This window comes from Halichoeres trimaculatus, unplaced genomic scaffold (assembly GCF_033239565.1).
Source record: "Halichoeres trimaculatus isolate MK-OKI-2021-1 unplaced genomic scaffold, fHalTri1.1 fHalTri1_scaffold_19, whole genome shotgun sequence".
Taxonomy (NCBI): domain Eukaryota; kingdom Metazoa; phylum Chordata; class Actinopteri; order Labriformes; family Labridae; genus Halichoeres; species Halichoeres trimaculatus.
This window is the reverse complement of record NW_027437197.1, coordinates 26,629,571-26,649,939: the sequence shown is the minus strand read 5'-3', so window position 1 is coordinate 26,649,939 and position 20,369 is coordinate 26,629,571. Positions and strand designations below refer to the sequence as shown.

General features: G+C 39.4%; 1 protein-coding gene across 2 annotated transcripts; it reads right to left on the bottom strand.

The window, feature by feature from the left end:
• Positions 1-134: 134 nt before the first annotated feature.
• nxph2a (neurexophilin 2a) lies at positions 135-19,502 on the bottom strand. 2 transcript variants are annotated; one of them, XM_074694893.1, is made up of 4 exons: positions 19,457-19,502; positions 18,677-18,815; positions 18,425-18,574; positions 135-1,813 (listed from the first exon to the last, which is right to left on the bottom strand). In XM_074694893.1, exons 3-4 carry the CDS (start codon positions 18,467-18,469, stop codon positions 1,067-1,069), a joined length of 792 nt encoding a protein of 263 aa, XP_074550994.1. In that variant the 5' UTR covers positions 18,470-18,574; positions 18,677-18,815; positions 19,457-19,502; the 3' UTR covers positions 135-1,066. The 2 variants fall into 2 exon arrangements, with proteins under 2 accessions (XP_074550994.1, XP_074550993.1); XM_074694892.1 differs by lacking the exon at positions 19,457-19,502 and adding an exon at positions 19,066-19,404.
• Positions 19,503-20,369: the final 867 nt, after the last annotated feature.

Sequence of the window (20,369 nt, the reverse complement as noted above, 5' to 3'; positions counted from 1 at the left end):
CAAGCTAAATGAAATTTCCTAAGCTAATTAAAGCCCATTTGAGACAGGTAATGTCAGTGCTGGTGGCAGGACCATGACAAAGTGCTGATAATTGTCTGCCAGACTCACTAAATTCACCTGTCCCACAATCCCCCCCCCCCCCCCCCCCCCCCCCGACACATTAATCCACTGTGGTGCCGCTCAGCAGTGTAATGCCTCGAAGTGCATTTAGAAAACACAGATGTTGGATTTCATTCTAGTTAAGTATACATTTCTTACAGTGATAGTAGAAAATAACCAGCACAACAGAAGAAGACAGAAGATGGGTCACACACACACGCACACACACACACACACACACACACACACACACACACACATGGGTGCCTACTGCACAGGGTGTGTGTAATAATGTATGATTAAGCTCTCTACTTGACTTTGGATTAAATTTCATCAATTTAATTCTGCATGGGCATATAATCCATCATTTCATGTCGTGTACATCCCATTAAGATTTAACAGGTTATTTTGTTTCCACAGTGTAAAGGTTTCACAGGATGGTTAAATGTCATTTTACACCTCAGTGAATAACTACTCCAATACCATTATTTATTTTCTTTTAAGTCCATGTCTGTTCTGGTTTTCTGTAAAGTCTTGTCGTAAACCTAGCCCTGAATGATGAAATAAAGAGAGGAAACTGTTTCACAGTCTGAGCTTCACTTCAGACTCTGACTCTGACAGAAGCCAGGTACGCTCTTCCAACTGGGAGACATCTTGCCAATGGTCTAGCCTTGAAGAAAACATCTGGACAGTATTCTAATTACACAAGTCTTTAAAGTAGAACATGTGCTGCTGTGATGTGGAGGAGTCATTCAGGGTTGCTAACAATCCCTGTGTACAGAGTCAGCCCTAAAAACCAAGTCCCTGGGTACCTAGCTTTTCCAACATATTTGTCTGCAGTATTTTCAGAAGTTGGTATTTAGATCTCTCCAGAGTGTCTCATGTATTCACGTGTTTTAGGACAAAAAGGTTAAAGGTTGACATTTACATGACTGAAATGAAACGTTAATTTACATTAACAGCTTGATCATCCTGTGGAGGAGTAAGGTGTGTCACTGTGGTAGTTGTAGTCAGGGCACACCTTCTGCACCAGTTTGTAGTCTACGCTGTAAAAAGCTATATAGATGCATATGACTTTGAATGGTTTGGAGCACAGCCAGGACACGTGACTCTGCGTCTGCTCTTGATAGCACACCTTGGATGGGTCAAAGTTGCACAGCGCAGTCTTCTTGTTGCGGTCCGTCTTCTCATATTCAATGCGACAGTTGAATGATTTGGTGTCTTTAGTCTCTAGCGTGGACTGCTGAGCGATCTCAAACTCAACCACCTTGGATGGCGGCACCAGGCTGACCGATACATTCCCCAGGCCAGTGGAGTTGTGGCGAAAGTAAACACTAAAAGTGCCATTTCCATGGTCAACGATCTTCCCTGTAATCAGCAGGTTCAGTTTTACAGTCTTGATGTTGGAGTGAAAATCCCCCCAACCGAACATCTTCTTAAACTTGCCAGTCTTGACGATGGGTCTGCGTTTAGTTCTGGCCTGTGAACTCTGAACATCTGTCTGGTTAGATAACCAGTCCCAGAAGTCCTCCATATTCTGTAAATATGTAATTTCCCTCATGTTGCTTTTGAACCCAGGGGATCCCCTGGCGAACAAACGCAGGGGATTGAGGATTCGTGGACTGGCCCCCATGGGAGAAATCTTCTTTGCATTATCACCTTCTCCCCACTCAATTAGCCCAGTGGCTCCTCCATGTGCTTTCCTGCATGCGACCTTTGAAGAGAGCAGAGAAAAGATGACAGAAAACTGTCAGTGACTTGATTTAACACAGGTGTTCATCGCTAAAATATTTAGTTTACTTACATTTAACCATTGTCAGTGACAAGTTTACATCGAGTGCCTGGCTGGTGTAAGCACAATAAGTAATTACAATTAATAAATTACTGCAATGTGTTAAGCTTTTTGAAAAAAGTCACAAACAACAGCGATGCAGTCAAGACGGAACCATTACCAACTGATCATCAAACCGTTCTAATAAATCAACTCTAACAGCTCCTGTTCATCATGGGATAGCAGCAATATGGAAAACACTTAGAAAAAAAGAGGAAGAGTTTCTGACTGCAAGTAGGCTGCAGATGCAGTGTTTATCCTTGAAAAAGTTCAATTTTGTGAAAAAAATATGTAAAGGATATTCACATGACTCATTTTCACTGGGCAAAGTTTCTCGTCTCACTGATGACACTGGTTTGTTAGATTTAACGTATAAATGATCAAGCCTCCTGCTTACGAGGACTAAAGAGCAGATGTAGGAATTAAAATATGTGTTGCTATAAAAATATACTGTGGTTTCACATTTTGGGACTTCACTCGTTTCCTTTCTTTGCAGCAGTTTGAGCAGTAATGATGTGAAAGTTAAACTGGCTGTCAAAAGGTGGAAATAAACCTGCTAACCAGTGCCACTTTAAGTTGTCAGAGCTTGCTCTGGTTTCAGTGTTCAAAATCAACCATGGACCTTTAGGATGAGTGCAAAAGTATGACTTGTTTTCTAATTTCATTAACATTATCTGACAAAATGCTTGATTTTTTTATTCATGTAAAATATTAAAAACAATCTCTATCTAATCCTGTATTTCTTTAAATTAATCAAATCTCTCTTTTTTTAGAGTTTTAGGGAAACCTTTGTTTGCCTCTGCAGAACTGTTGAGGCAAACCCTTAGAGCAGTCACACTGGAAAAAAATGAAATCCCATCAAATGTTTCCGTCTTGTTTTCAGTAAAAGTACCTTTTTTGTTTTTTACCTTAATATGAGCCACATTCACCTGGCCAGTCCAGAAACATGTCTTATTTCAAGATATTCAAAGACAATAATAAGGTCTGAATTGCTTGTAAACAGTGAAAATATCTGACACTGGGGTAAGTAAAGAACTTTTCTTGTAGCAAGACATTATTTCTAATTTCAAGAAACTTGATGAGCACATTTTTCTTAGCCCATCAGCAGACATTTTTACAGATCCATTGGTGTCTTTGTTTTTTCTTACAGTCACACTTCAATAATGTCTAATAAAGGATGACCTAACAGATAACAGCTATAAAAACCCAAAGTCTTTAATATTTGAGCTGATTTCACATCAGCTGTTCTTTTCCTTAATGTGGATTATAAACTCTGGTTTGTAATAATCCACAACAACACTTCTTCAGTAAAGTATGAGGCAAGTGCTGATCCAGATGCACCACTGTACTGTGATCCGTTCTTGTACCTTAAAGCCTTTAGCTCAGGGAGCGATTCCTGGTCCACTTCAGATAACATTTTAATCATTCAGGGCAATGAGCTAAGCTAGTTTTAATAGTAATTAGTAGTGCCGGCTTTCCTCAGGCCTGGGTTACCAGGATCACTGAGAGAAGCAGATGTTGAAAGCACTGCGCAGTGGCTGTTTGAATTCTCTCTGAACTGCTGCGCAGTATTTCCAGATTAATTATTATTTGGCCTGGAGCTTAACGAGGCACATGTGAACAAGGCCAACAAACTAGGTCTGGCTGATGCAGTTTGTTTTGTCACAGTAATATGTTGAAATTTGAATTTGACATGTGAACATTTGCTGCATTCATCTTGATTTTTGCAGGTATGGATCTCACAAGTGTAGTTTTTCTCAGTTGTTATTTCTCGGTCTGTAGCTAGGAACAGTTTTTCAGCTATTCAGATCAACTATGTGAAATCCATGTTTTGTCCATCCAGGAGCCATCATCACATTTTACTGAGTCCCTCCATGTTGATGCAAATGAACAAAGTGCAGCTGGTTATGTTTTGTGTTCAGCTCATGGCAGCTACATCAGCTTAACTAATTCCTGTGGTAGTATTCCTTAACTGATCCTGTCACATAGCAATACCTGTTTGAGCTCAGCTGTTAATTTGATTGGACTTTTAAAACATCACAATAGCCAGAAAAACTGAAGGTAAAATCTGTGGGACTGCAGGCTCCCAACAGGATCATTTCATCTCTGCTGTGAACAAAGCGAACATAGCACGGCTCTTCTTCCATCAGCTGAGACATCCGTTAACACTCGTTGTCATGCTGCACAGCTTCAGAGGTGAAACCGAATTTTGTATTTCAGTGTAAGTCCCAGGTGAGTTTTGTATAGGATGATTATAATGGAAATGAGAGAGGAGTTTAAGTATGATGAGCAACTGGGAAATTGCTGTGACAACAAGGGGATCAGCAGAGGGATATCTAATACTTAAATGCCCCAAGAGAGATGAAGCACTGGGAACTTGAAAGCTTGCACTGACACAGGCTTTGGTTTATTCCTCTCTCTGTCTCTCTACACACACCAAGCCACAACACACACACACAATAAGAGAGAGAGAGACTTATACTCCTCATTTGTACAGGCAGAAGTGGTGTCTCTTTAAAACAGACGAGGAAAGCCAAGTTTTTGTGCAAGAAGAAGCTGGAAAAAGAGGCAAGGTCTAATGAAGGAGAATCTACAAAAGCTTAATTAAGATTTCTTAATCTGTGCTTCTATGCTAGAGGCATTACAGGGCAACTTGAAACAAGACATTATTATGATAATAACTGCAGCATTACAGAGTGGAAAACACCAGACCTCATTTCACAATCCAAAGGAGCAGAGTGGGGAAGGCTTGGAAAAGAGGCTGTCATCATAAAGGTGGTTCAACCATTAATGTCTTAACCGCACCATTCAGCAGCACAACACAAACACACTGAGTCAGAATAATGGAAAACTGTTCAGACAGTTTTGGGCTATTAATGGTGGTGTTTTCAGTTAATACTCAGTCTTTAAATGCCTTGTCTAAAACACATCCCTTATACACAAGCATTGTTAAAGGGGACATATGCTTGTTTCTCCTTTTCACTATGCCAGACTAGGATGCCTGTAAAGCATTTCTGCCCTCAGTACAAGTCATTTAGTTCCTTCATTGCCCCACAATAGTGTTCTCAATATCCTCATTTTAGGCCATTCTGAAGATCTTGTTGAAACGCTCCGTTTGGAGAATGACCTCCAGTAACCTCGCAACGTCACTGCCCTTTGAGCTCTGATTGGTCAGTTCTATCAGAGGGGCGGAGGGGGTAGAGCCAGGGGGCGGTTTTTGCAGCATGGTAGTATTTACAAAATCACCATATTGAATGGAGCAGACCGAGCGAGTTTGCTGTTTGCCAAAACTTCACTGTAAAGCATTGATAGCACTAATAAAATAGCAGAGTGTAGGATACGTCCTTTTGTATTGGACCCCGAGTCAGACCTGGATGGTTCTGCAGCTCAGGAGGAAGAAAATCCACCTGGACACAGATCATCTCAGGACGCTTCAGTGTGGTGAGTCAAAGCGGTACTGTAACATGTATAGTTTATACGTTTATACTCAGCTCTTGGTGGGTGTATCCCTCGGTGGTGGTTGTGTGACTAACTGACATCACAGAGGAGGAGCTGCTTTATCAGATTACTCCAATAAAAAGAAAGGATCCTCGTGTCGTCACGACGGTCGAAATCTTGTGGCCAACTGGCAATCACCTATTTTCAGAGGCATCAAATCTCGTTCTACGATATCAGAAAAAATACAATATCTCATTTTTTGAAAATTCAGGGGGTGAAAGGTCTTGTTTTCAAACTTATATTATATGTAAGTATTAAATCAGGGATCAGCATGATATGTCCTCTTTAAAAGTCTAAAAAGAACAATATAGAATAAAACAGAACTTTATTTGTCATTGCAACAAGTGCAACAAAATTGCAAAAGCCCCTCAGTCAGTGCAAAACAGTTTAAAATGCAAAAATATGAATAATAATAAATATATAAATAGATAATAGATAACAGTTCATTGACAGCTGTGGTGAAGTAAGGTAGTTTACACTTCAGAACTGACACATAACAGCAACTTGAGTGGATAATGAAACAAACTGCACTGCACCTGCTTCTTGTAATTTCTATCAAGATACAACAAAACACCTGAAATGAATCTGAGGTGATTAAAACTGTGTGTAAAAAGTAGCTGTCAATCCCTCTCAACAAATATCTTCATGCTGAATGAAAATCTTGAAGCAAAGATATGGATCACTTCTCTGCCTTTCTTAGAGTGAAAAAAATAAGAAGGTATATCAATGTTTCATATATCTTTTACAATCATGGGTTCTATATAATATTTGGTTTTCCTTTTACAACACCTCATGGCGTGTTGTTCTGACTAACAGGTTTTGAACATTGAGCTTGGGGAAGTTTATTCTCCACATTATTCACCGACCCCTGCCCAGTCCAGTCCTTTTTACAGACAAGCTGCTGTTTCTAATTCTAAAGAAGTAAAGGTGTTGAATTAATGCATAACCTAAAAACTATGGATCTGAACTAAATTTGTCTGGCCCTGTGTTTTATTTATTCAGTGCTTACTGCTTGGGACTTTTCTACCACACAAGTTTGAAGATATGTATTCACATCCAAATAAAACTTTGTCTGTGCACCTCATTTGTTGGACACTGCTATTTAGAGGTACCTTTTTAACCACTAGTATTTAGATTTAACATTTTTAACAGTTTTTTTATTTTTTTTTATTTTTTTATTTTTTTATGTCAGGGACCTTTTGGTTTTAAAAGATTGAGAAAGTTGCACACAGCTCTAGCAGGATACAGGAAGGAGAGGGTAAATACAAAAACTGGAAGATGGGTATATGACAGAGAGGACGAGCAAGTTGAAGATTGTACATGAAGTAAACAAATATGAAATATTGAGTTTGATAACAAAAATCTAACCTCGGTTTTAGAAATAATGTGATTTCTCATTTTAGAGTTTTTTAGATAGCAGCTAAATTAGCTCAATTCAGGAGAGCTGCATGGTTAACAGCCACCGTATATAACCAGTTTATATAACCAGTTTTAAAGCAGAAGTCCATCAGCAGTAGTATATATGTGTGGGTTCATTAAGCAAGTTGTGGTGCAGTTAAGGGGATAATTTAAGATAATTGGACTGTGTGAGTGATCACTTCATGCTTTAGATCCAGATTGCCCTGTTCAGACCTGCTTCACTTTAACAGCCAGATTAACACACATTATGCCTTACATTCCACCTGCTGTAGTAGGGCTGAACGATTTTGGAAAATAATCTAATTGTGATTTTTTTTTTTCTTACTAATATTGGGATTGCGATTTAGCATGCAATTTTTTTTTTAATCTCATTTTATTTACTTATTAATTTATTTACTTTTTTGGGTGGGGTAGGGGGGTATCTTTTGCATTATTTACTGAAAACATTTAATAAACTATTATCTACATCATTCTATAGTATGAAGGTCAGGCCTTCATGTTATGATGAAATTAAATAGATTGAGCATGAATTGAATGATATATCTTTATATAACTATCATGATCACAGAAGAATATTGACTGATTGATTTAACTTCAAGCCTTGTGGCTTGAAACTTTTGCCAGAAAACAGCATTTTGACTTTTGCTGGTTTTAAGGAAGAAGGAGCACAAGTTACTATATCCCCTCTGAGTACATGAAACTTTTTTTAAACTTTATTTTTTTTTAATTGCAGACTCTGCAATTTGAGAATTGCACTCTGTTACATTGCGATGTCGGTTCAAATTTGATTAATTGTTCAGCCCTATGCCGTAGTTATAATATCCAGGGTAGTGAGCATAGGTGACCACACTCTGGGTGAGAATCAGTTTTGACTTTTATCAGTTATGAGCATTATGGAGCTGCCTTCTCTCATGGGCAGATGTGTCTTTTAAAAGACCTGACATAGAGGTAATAGCCAAGATGACCACAATGAGTCTTTAGAAAATAATCCAGAAGACAGACATCTCTGTCTTCTGATCATAAGAGATGCTGTCAAAGTGAGTTTTCAGTTTGCAGCTGATGACAATTGTGCTCAGCTGTGATGGATTTTGAGCTTTGGACGAGGCCCCTGAGTTGGTTTAGTGGCGCTGATGGAATCTTTTCCTGCATTACAGCCTTTGTGTCATATCCTCATTAGCATGTTCCCTGTATCAGTAAACTGAAATAATCTGTTATAAGATTTCTGGAGTTGCTCTTTCCCCCTGCACATAAGGTTGGAATATGGGTCTGTGGAAGCTGGTTTCAGGCATCTCCCTCACAATAAACAAAATGGACAATTAACCTGCTCATCAGTGCGAGCAGAGCAGTCCAATGATGCACTCTACTGTTCTTCATGGATTTATCTGTGCAAATTGACCCCACTTTAGTGGTTCAATTCATTTCTCTGCTAATTTTCTGTAACTTGAAGCTTCATTAACTTGCATGATGATGCACTTCTGCGTACTAAAAATCTGGACATCTCATGGAAATTACACAGGCTTGACCACTGTCTGCTTCCTAGTTTTATGGCAACAGCATATTAGAGTATCTTAGCTGGTGTGGTTGGCTTAAGACTACCAACTGTTGTTGAGATGGACGGTACCTTCCTGCTGTCGAGCGTACCACATGACGAGTGGCTTCACTCACATTAAAAACGTTCTTACACTGCAATCCCTCATCCTGGTTCTTTCCTCAGCCGTCTTCTTCCTGATGTTACGGGGTATATCATTTGTAATGATTCACACCCTGAACCAGTTCCAGGAGAGGAGGCCCTCAAGGTGTTTAAGCAGCCCAGAGCGAGAGTCTACACTCTGCTGAAAAATAGATTGGTGCTCTGATCGCTGGAACAGCCTCACGCTCCAGAGCCATCACTTTTAATCAGAGCCCGTCCAGGGAAACACATGGCAGGTGCTTCACAATGTGCTGGATAGCAACAGAAAATCCACACCAGGGGCCCCGTACCAATCACAGACAGCTATGCTCTCTCTCTCTTTCTCTCTTTCTGTGTGTGTGTCTAAGTATGTGTGTGTGTGTGTGTGTGTGTGTGTGTGTGTGTGTGTGTGTGTGTGTGTGTGTGTGTGTGTGTGTGTGTGTAGCATATCTATCCCACTCCAGTATAATCCTCTAGGCCATTACCACCTGACCTCAGTGAGAATGAGACAGACAACAGCGGCTAATATTGTAACTGTCCGACTAAAGGCGTCATGGATCCAGCATTGATCTGTGGCTCAGTTCATCATCCACATAATCCAGATTCCTCATCATGATATTGGTGATGTCTACAGTGAGTATATTGTACTTTCAAAAGAATCTGTGTTTACTGTATATTAATACAAACATCATTTTTTGACTCTGGACTCCATCAAAACATGTCCTGTTGATAACTCTATAAGCTTACACCCCGCAGAAAACTGGTCAAAAAATTGAAGCCTTTTTCCAGAAACACTACAGACTATAGTTCTTGGAGAGTCAGCTTAAGACCGGCTGCAGAAAACATTCAAAACATGCAAAAAAGCTGATTTTTACAGCAAAAAAAGAGAACACAAATACAGTCTGGTTTAAACAACTGATTTCTCTACTCACTGAACAGAATTGTTATTTTCAAAATGTTATTTTCTGAGTTAAGTGGATAAGTTCTGACATAGGCTGTATTAAAATAGATGTATGGAACCCCAAAAGATTCATAGTTAAATACATAATAACAACATTTTAAAAATAAATAACAGAAAACTATGTAATATGGCCATTAAATTGTAAAATATGGCAGTATTATTATGAAATTTTTTACTTTTCTTTAAAATTGAATTATTTAAATTAACTTTTTTAATTGTAATTGTTTTAACAATTTCATACTTTTTACAATAATTACTTTTTATTTAATTTCCATGCTTTTATAAAATAATTTAAAAACATTTTACAAAGTCAATTTTTATTTTATCATGTCATTTTCCACAGTGGCCTTTTTATTTCATAATGTCATTTTTCATCATAACGACTCAGTTTGTCAATCACAGCACATAAGGCGCAGCCAGTAAAGTGACTGGCTGATCCTTTACATAGACATGGCAGCAGCACTCGCTGTATCGATTCAAACGTGGAGACTTATCACTAATACTGAGAAGACTAAAAAGCTGAAAACAGGAGTGCATGACAGGCTTGAGAGAGAATGGCTGCAGGAGAGAAGTCCGTTTCAGAGGCTAAAGGCTTTGCTCGTTGCCTTATTCAAACTCAGAGTTCGTCATTACCGACACAGCCTCCATCAGCATAAGTCTTTAAAACTCTGCATCAGAAACAAATGAGTAATGTCACAGTCACTACGCCCACACAGCCTATGGTTTACAGGCGACCAACCTTTGACCATCTGAACACCTTCTGAAGTGTTGATAGTGAGAGGAAAGGGAATGACAGGCCCAGAGGAAAGTGATGCTGAGTTTTTCACAACTCTGGTCACAGCCATGCAGTTTTTCCACTACTCCACGGGATCTCACTTCATATTAACTGCTGACAGATAATCAAAACTGAGGAAAACTGTATCATCACATCATCATTAAAGACTATAAACTTTCAAAAGTTTGTTGTCAAAAGATATAAAGAAACCTGTCAGGATAAATTTACAAGTTGAGTTTACTGCTTCACATCTGATTATGAGCCTCAGGTAAACATTCAGAGTTGGAATAAGACGCAGCTTATACTACCGTAGTTTACTTTTCTGTGTGGAACAAGAGAGGAAACATAAATATGTGTTGTCAACATCAATACCAAAAAGGACATTCAGTCAAAATATCATCATGTCCTTTTCAGTCAAACTGAAAAAAACATGACCCAAAGCCCATCGGGCTGTTCAAAGTTTGCTTTCTTCAAATTCATAGTACTAAAATCCTCATAATAACAGGATCATTAGACAACATTAGAATCTGCTTAGGAAAAGTGTTATAGACCTAAAGATATGCTGATATAAGAACAAGTGCTCGTCTTTCAGAAGACCATCAAGACAGAAATTTCTCAACCAGCTCATAGCTGCTGTCTACTGAAGACAATAAAATATCGGTGATCAGAACCTGAGTAATGCTTTATTACCAGGGCTGAACAATTCTGGAAAATTATCACAATCTTTTTGCACCAACACTGTGATTAGGATTTAGCATGCATTATTCTGTAAACACAAGCAATTAACCGTTATGTAGTATGACCAACGTGACAAAGGATACCAATATAAACAATTCTTCCCTGCACTTTTTAATTGAAAAACAAAAGGAACACTGTAAAACTCTGCTGACCTCCAGTTGTCAGAGTAAAAAACCATACAGAATAAAGTGAACAGAGGGTATAGCTCTGCCAGCAACAACCATTCTACTGCATGGATCTCAGAGAGGGGTGATTTTGGGGACTTTCAATGTGGCATGGTTGTTGGTGCCAGAGGGGCTGGTCTGAGTATTTCAGAAACTGCTGATCTACTGGGATTTCAACCCACAACCATCTCTAGGGTTTACGGAGAATGGTCCAAAGAAGAGAAAATATCCAGTGAGCGGCAGTTCAATGGGCCAAAATGCCTTGTTGATGCCAGAGGTCAGAGAGGAATGGCCAGACTGGAGTTGATAGAAAGGCAACAGTAACTCAAATAACCACTGGTTACAACCGAGGTCTGCAGAAGAGCATCTCTGAATGCACAACATGGCGAACCTTGAGGCAGATGTGCTACAGCAGCAGAAGACCACACCGGGTGACCCTCCTGTCAGCTAAGAACAGGAAACTGAGGCTACAATTCACACAGCAACACCAAAACTCAACAATAGAAGATTGGAAAAACGTTGCCTGGTCTGATGAGTCTGGATTTCTAATGCGACATTCGGGTGTAGAGCTCCTTTGGGATGTGGTGGAATGGAAGATTCTCATCATGGATGTTCAGCCGACAAATCTGCAGCAACTGTGTGATCCTATCATGTTAATATGGAGCAAACTCTCTGAGGAATGTTTACAATACCTTTACTAGCAAGGTGTACCTAATAAAGTGGCTGGTGAGTATATATATATATATATATATATATATATATATATATATATATATATATATATATATATATATATATATATATATATATATATATATATATATATATATATATATATATATATATATTTAGGTACAAATGTATACTGTACTACCCTATACATATAATACTTTAGCTGTCTTACCGAAGGGTTTTCCTTCATTTAAAACCAAATATTGTTTCTTAGAGGTTTTGTCACAGTTTCTTTTTAAACACCTTCTTACAAAATACATTTTGGCCTCAATGATAGATTTGACAGATGTGCAGCCAGTAGATATTCACAGTTTCATACAGTTACATTTTAATGGCAGACTTTGTTGTTGTGGGATCAATACATCAAAAGTTTCTTATGCATTTAACAAAAATGAATGAATAAATGAGACATCACCATTCCATTGTAAAAAGCCTTGGCGAATTTACGACAAGAGATTTGATTTGATATGATTTTCACCAACAGCAGTGGTGGCGAGCCCCATAGAGCGGGCACGGGGTGAGAGTCTTATGTTCTGAACCTTGACGAAAGGGAAATTTAAATGCACTGATGTTGGTGTTCAGAGTTAGCAAAGACCCCACAAGGAGAGAAGAAGGGGAGCACACGGAGGCTCTGGTGAGCCTCCAGGTAATCGGCATACTTGTGTTATCTCAGCACCTGCCACAAGTGACAGCAGCAAAGCCCTGAACACTTCACTTTTAGGCAGGCGTTACCTTTCAACGCATCATCAGTTTCATAATCCCCTTACATGGTCAAAGCACCAACTCCTGTGCCGGCTCCTGACACCTGCAGCACACCTCTGGATGTCTGATAGCAGGGATTCAGGGGGATAATGCCATAAAGCACATCGGACTGAGTGTAATTATCATTTTCTTGACCACTTTCTGACAGCATCTACTTCATCCAACAGTGTAGGCTCGTAATACCTCTTGACTATAACATGTTCCTCTGAATTAAAACATAAGGCATGTGGATTCCTATTTTCTGCTTTCATCTCAAAAAATGTGAACTGTATGTTTCTCACTGAGCTTTTTTTGTTTGACATCTTCAATTCAGTCTTTTCTTTTCTTCAGATCTGTGCTGCAAACGACACGCATGTTTTATTCAAAAATGTTTTTGCTTTGCGTGTGAGTACATCCACCAAATTTGACAGAACAAGCGTTTCTGTTTTCAAAGCAGATTGCGCTTCAGCTGATTTCTGGAAAGCAGCTCCCTTTGAAGAAGAAACAAGAACAGGAAAGACATTGCTTCCTTTCTCTCAGAGTACCTCTGAAGACAGGTACTTCACAAGACACACACAAAGACAGAGGGGGCTGACGGCACTTTGTTAGGGCTGTAAATGACAAGCTGAAAAGAAAGGCCTCAAAGCCTCAAGGCAAAGGAGGAAATGCAAAACTGAGAATAATCAGAGGAGATTTATTGTACTTGTTTTAAAGCTGTCACACATTGCTTTTTGCTTTTTTTAAAGCAGGCATTGGACTTTTATTTAGAGAGGTCAATCATTTCCCTTAGCTCTGGCTTATAGCACAATTGCCTTCCCCCAGGTACTGAGCCAGGTTGTAATGAATAACCTTGTTTGCCAGTATTTTGGAAATACACAAGTGAAGAGAAAAAAGATCTAGACCTTTTTGCTTCATTTATCAGAGCCTCCATTTAAAAAAATGACAAACAAAGAAATCAGGGATGTTTGCCAAAAAAAAAAGGAAAACCTTGCATCATCTGACATGATCAAGGAAGAAACCTACTCCTAACAAAAGTTCTCTGTTTTATTTCCAGGCAGAAAAGAAGTGATGCTTAAAAAGGAGGCTGTGCTTCATGGAGCACTTGCTGTTTCTGACCGTGCAGTAATGAAAAAGCTATAAGGTAGCAAAGCCTCCAGGTCTGACACCACCTCAGGCTGCACATCGGCCATTAAAATTCATGGCTGCGGACCAATATCAGGAAACGCTACATCATACTGAACGCAACGTTTTGTACACCAAAGCTGCCACGCTTAAGGACTTCATCCAAACATAGTCTGACTCAGGTCTGTGCTGGTTCTCTGGGCAGCCATATTGTGGTTATTGTAAATGCAAAGTACAATTTTAATTTCCATACAATACACTAAAAACAGGACAAGAAAGGTGGACAATAGGTTTAGCATTTTTTGGCTGCTGAGTGAATAATTCTTTCCAACTGGAAAATTCACAAATCAAAAATGTTTCTCTATCTAAATGTGCATATCTGAGTATTTTAATCTTTTAGGTATGGAGCGAATAAGAGACACATTTAATAAAAATAAGATTAGGTCTGAAATCATTTGGAAGCAGGTGTGGGGGTGCGTATCATTATCCCCTATATTGATTTGATTACATTTAATTTGATGGGCTTTTAAATGGGGTCTGTTTCTTTTTGTGCTTCTGTCTTGTTTGATTTACACCTAAACAGAAAAATTTGAACCCTTCGACAATTAATTGATTATTTAAGTATGAGTATGTACTAATCTCCTGTTCTGTTGTTGTGAATATGTTTATGAGCTTTGTTTGTATCTGTTTAAGTCCTGACCTGTGTGTATGGTTGATAAACTATAAATATTAAAAGTATGTATAAAAAAAAAAAAAAAAGTGAATTAGTATCACATCTTTCCACTCATAACTTCTTTCTCCTTGTCTGGAGACCTTCATCATGGCTTCACTGCTTTCACACACAGAGGTAGAATTGATGATTGGAGAAGGATTAGGTGGCAGGGCTCCACACCGTCAATACAACCTCTGGTGTCCAAGGTACATTTGGGATAATGGGCAGAAATGACAACATTTTCTTCAGAGGTCTGAGACGACACACAGGCCAAGGAGCGTAAATGCCACAGACAGTATTGTTTATTAGGGATTATCTAGTCAAGCCCTCTGGCGAGAATGATTGTGGCCACTATTTGAGCCGATAAATATCAGCACTGTGTAAGCTCTAGACGATTCATGCAAGGCAGCACATCCACATAAGGCCTCTTTCCTCTGTCAATCCATATTCAATCAATCGTAAAGAAATTTCGATGGTCCTCTTGACATTTCCTGTATTTTTCTCATTCCGCAGAAAATTTCTCCGGCTGGTTTTTGAAGACTTGGGTTCCACTCTTTTTTCTCTTTTTCTAACGCGGCAAATCCTGGAGGAGGTTGATGTGAAGACCAGGCAGAGCAGGAATGTGAAGAATATAAACACAATTTTTTTCATTGTCCAGTGGGAAAAGGGGGGTACAGGGGGTTGGGCGGTGGGGTCTGTAAAAGAGACGAGGACCTTATCACAGCCCAGCAGCTCTGTAATTCGCCGCCATGATAAAGTGGCAGCGCGGAAAACCTTACAAGGCTGGCACAATCCAAAGACGGATTAGGTTTTTCTGACATAAGCTTCCTGAAAAACTAATCAATCAGCCCATGCAGTATTATCAGAAGCGTGAGATTAAAGAGCTGCTCCTAATCCTCCCACTGTACATTTTATTACACTTCCCAGTGTTAGTTGCCTTTAAATATACAATAAATAAATAATAAATCCAAACCTAATTGAACATGGGGAAGGGGAAATGGGTTAAAGAGCCCTCAGAGGGGGAATTTATGTTGAATTTGTGTTTTGTTATGAAGAGAGGGATAAAACTGTTGTCCTTGCCAGGGCCCCTTTTGACTTTGAATAGAGCCTCACTGCTCAGAAAAACGCAAGAGAGAAAATCCTCCAGATTTTTTACAATAATATTATCAACTCAAACAGAACCAAAGCGACTCTTTGCACATTCTTCCTGTCTTGTCTTGTTTTCGTCTTTTTCCCCTCTGTGGTTGGTTGAGCAGATAAATCATCAAGGCTCTAATATAAATAAATTAATAAATAACTTTTCAAATTAATGCTAAGTCTTTGGGAAAATGACTTGTAATCCTCTAAATCAGTGCACATCAGAGTTGCAGGGATGAACTTCAAACATGAAATGGAACCAGAGGACAAGCTTACAGTAAACAGCTAAGCTTTGTCTTTTTAATGCGTCACACCCTTCTATCAGCCTGCTGCTTCATCCTCGCTCCACAGACCCGTAGTGGCATTGAAGATGCTGCGGAAGCAGCTAGACGTTCAAAGCCACGAATGACCCTCAGCGTTAGCCCTTTAAATACGTCGACATTACCATTTGGCTCTAACCTTTAGAAAACCATACAAACCAGCCACGCCAGTTAGTTTTCTTCCATACTTGTTTCCAGCAGCACAACGGATAAATAAAACTAAAGGTAACACTTTGAACACATGCAATCTGTAAAATAGATGCAGACAGGACAAAGGGAGCACCGCTCTGAAGTGTGTTTCATCTCTGTCTGCATTGTTGCTCTGTCACTGGACTGAGGATAACTACAGCAGATGTCATGGGTAAGAAATGGATTCTCCAAGGATGGCTTTGACCCTCTTATTTGTCCCTGGGGAGCGGCACAGATGCTGGGCCAGGGTTACGGAGCTTGATTCATGCTCTGGGTAGGGTTGTGTGTGAAAACTCAAAAGGAAGAAAATTATTTTTGATGAGGAGTGCTGAGCTTGATAATTTGGCCACATGTGAGACTTTAGACTGCTCCTGAAACCGGACCTCTAAGAATATGGTTTAGGTTCACAGGAGGCTTCAGATGTGTGATGGGACTGTTTATCAAACTAAACCCTGTGTTTTGAACATCACGTCACTTGGTTAAAGCTTTACTACATGTCTGCCTCACGGTATCATGCTCCGTGGAGTGACATGTGACAAAAAATGAAAGAGTTTGGTAGCTCCAGAAGTTCTTTGGCATAATTTCTGCTTTCACTCAGTGTTGGCTCGTATTAAAGCTTTTTTGTCACTCTTGGGAATGTGAGGGAATATTGATAAGGGCTAATATGATCTCAGTCAGACAGTGGAGGGTCTGCTGGGAGGGGAGCCACAAAGGCGTAGGAAGAGAGGCTCTCCAGGGAGGCAGCCTCTCTCCTCTCTCCAGAGGCCGGGCTCCCAAAAGGCTCAAAGGCTGATTACAACGGCAGACAGCACTTTGCTGCTGCATTTGCTCAGGAGTCCTCTTTGAGGACAGCAGATATATAGAGTTTTATCAATCCAATGGCATTTGCTCTTTAGATCAGAGAGTGTGTAAAACCAGAATGATCTAGAAAAAAAAACACTCCCTCACAGAACATTAGGGGCTGTTGTAAAAAGAAAATCAGGAAAAGACATTTAAATTTCCCTGGAGATTATGGTCTTTGAGGGTTTATTCCTGCAATAAAAACAAAATGACTCTACAATAAGATTACGTCCAGAAGCTTAAGACAATCAGTCCCTGGTAAATACTCCATAAATTCCTGCGTGTTTGCAGTGACTTAGGAGTTTGTGAAATTGTAACAGTTATTGAGGAGGATCAGCAAAGCCTCCGACTGCATGTGAGCTCTGCAAGTTTCTCCTGATTTTTCCTCAATTGTCTGCCGTTAGTCTGGGCTCAGTCTAAATAAAACGAAGGGCACTGTACAGGGAGAGGTCTTTACAACAAAGATCTGATATTGTTCAATCAGTAAAAATGTTTACTATCCACAGGGAAAAAAAACAACTCAGTATATGAAGGAGGTAACAAGTGTTTGGGTGTGCTGTGCAATTAGTGACAGACACAAGGTACGAGCCATTCAGTGCAAACAGAGCTCACATGGAAAAGAAGTGAGTCTGGCAGACGGCTTGTCGTTCCTTCATCTAGATTTAGTAAACACTGAATACATGATTAAGACTATTTCAATTTATTTCATAATGACTGATTGTCAATTATGATATATTATGACATCTTTTTTTTCCATATAATTTGACTAAAGAGCTTAATTTTTAAATTTCAATGCATCATTAGCACTTCATCCAAATGCTTCCTGACAGAGAGTAAGTGTAAAATGAGTGGACCTGTGTGAACTACCTGCACTCCCTGTCTTCAATTCAGGCATCAATGCTTCTGATTTGATTTATTTTAGCTTAAAAAACAGAATAATCACAAGATGTGATTTCATTTATTTTAATTATTATAAATAAAAATGCTTCAGTTATCTAAAAAAAAAAAAAAAAAAAAAAAAAGCCCATTTTTTCAATAGCCTGAAGATGAAGTAATACAATTTTAAAATTATCCACAGAAAGGCTGAGCCAGTCATGGCCAGTAATTGTGTGAGGTGTAAATGTATTAAGTATAGTTTATGTTAAATTACATGGACTGTAACTGACATGAAGTTGTGAAGGATACAGCTGACATGTTTTTTTTTTTTTTTTAATTCATTCTTTTTTTTTTCTTTACAGGTGTATTAGAACAATTCCTTAAAAGCAACACAAGCCATAAGGATGTGTTTATAAATTAAGTGCAAATCTCAAATAATATTAGAATGTCAAACAGCCAAAGTCCTGTCAGCTGGATTTCTAGACCTGTCTTGTGTAACCCTGATTAAAGCCATCGTTTCTAACTTTCTCTACCCAGCCCATATGGTCACCTGCATTCTAACATGTGTAATTCATTTTAATTCAGTCATCTCACAGCTCACCTGGTGCAGGACGAAAAGAAACAGGATTGTTTGCAGACGCCTCATCTTAAGTGACTTCTGGGTTTATTCAAAATGAGCAGCGGTTAAATCCTCTCTTGGAGATGTGGAGAGGGGCAGACCACCACGCCGCTGAAGCATTGCTGTGATCACCTACAAATAAAGTGGAAATAAGTGAGTTCAGTCACATTACACACCCACCTGAAACTCCACGGTTCATTCAAACCGTATTTTGAGGAGGAAAATGGATCTTACCGCTTTTTAAACGCAACACCTCACTTGGTTGGGTAAGGCGGTTGGATTCATCCCTTTTCAGTCCACCTTCAGAAATGGGCTACTTCCAAAATAATCCTCTCAGACGATTCTGATTCTCAGGATTCTCAGTGGATCGTCCCTGCAAAGATAGGACACTTTGGGTATTTCTACAAACGGTGAAGCAGCTTCATTCACTGGTTCCGTGAATAACTCCTCTCAGCTGCGAATCAAGACAAACTAAAACAAAATGAAGTCTGTTTCCCCTGTTTAACACCAAACAAGTGTATAGAAACGCCGACTGTTAGTGCATAAAGTAGAGCCAAGTGTGGCCGTTTCGCAGTGATGGGACTGCGGTCGGTCAGGAAGCAGTTTGTCCGCTGTGCGCTCACTTCAGCTCTGTTTGCCTTCAGTGCGCAAAATCTTCCGCTGCGCGTCTGGAGATTCCGAGGTCGGCGCGCATCCGTGCTCTCTGAGCCAAACTGAAAATCTTTGAAGTCTCAGTCCCTCTGCTTAGAGGACATGCAAGATGCTCCATGACTATCATTTTTTTTTCTGTTTCTTTCGGCAGCACGTCAAGGTTTTAACTCTTTCACTCTCACATTTAGTCCTGTGCAGCTCTTAAAGCTGGCGCGTGAAGGTTTTTAATTCATTGGAAAGAACTGCGTAACAAGGCAAACAGCCTACCCTGCATCCTTTCACGTTACATTTTTCCACTGGCCCTAACACTTTGAAAAGCTACAATGTCTGACATTTCTAAAGTTTAACAAAGCACCACTTCACCTTCAGTTACCCAGCGTTTATTTACATCTCACACTGAGAGGCCAGTAAAACATTCCCTATCAGAAACTCAAACACCTCTCTTGTACACATTTGACGCATCAGTCTCGTCCACAAAGATTTTGCAGATAGCAAAAGGTCAAATGTGCTGCCTGCAACATTTCTCAACATGAAACAGGCTTTAATCCAGACATCCACGTGACGCTGTCGCCACCATGTGGTCAGGGTTGAGCATGTCACTGTACAGAGGGGTGTGCACAGACGGACTGATTTATCATTTAATGATTTAACCTTTGTATCGTGCTGCTCAACAAATCAGTGTCTGAAAATTTAAATTGAAGCCTTTGTTCGTCTTTAGTTCACTGGCAACGTGAGGGTGCAGTGATTTCAGAGCTATGTAAGAGGCAATGTGAAACACAACAGACTGTCGGGGTATTATATATTATTATTATTAATAATAATAACAATAATAATAATAATAATAATAATAATAATAATAATAATAATAATAATAATAATAATAATTTATTTATGCATTTATTTGTCTCATCTCTGTTTATTTTAGTGGCTTAGTTCTTTTTCATGTTTATTCACATTTACCTTCCCTATTTTATGTGACTTATTTATATCTCACTTTTTAGAATAGAATAGAAAATACTTTATTTATTCCCAAGGGGAAATTCAGGAGTCACAGCAGCAATCAATAAAACAAAAGTAAGAAAGTGTATAGAAAGTGCAAAAAGGTCCACAAGAAAATAGATCTCGACATCCCGTCCACCACTCTCCAGCCCAGCCAGTCTCCACCTCCACAGGGTCCAGGACTGAGCCTCCCCAGCAGTCTGTTCAGTCTCTGTCTCCTGGATCCTGTCTGCCCACAGCAGGTGAAGCTCCTCCAATGTGGCGCCGGCGTGTCAGC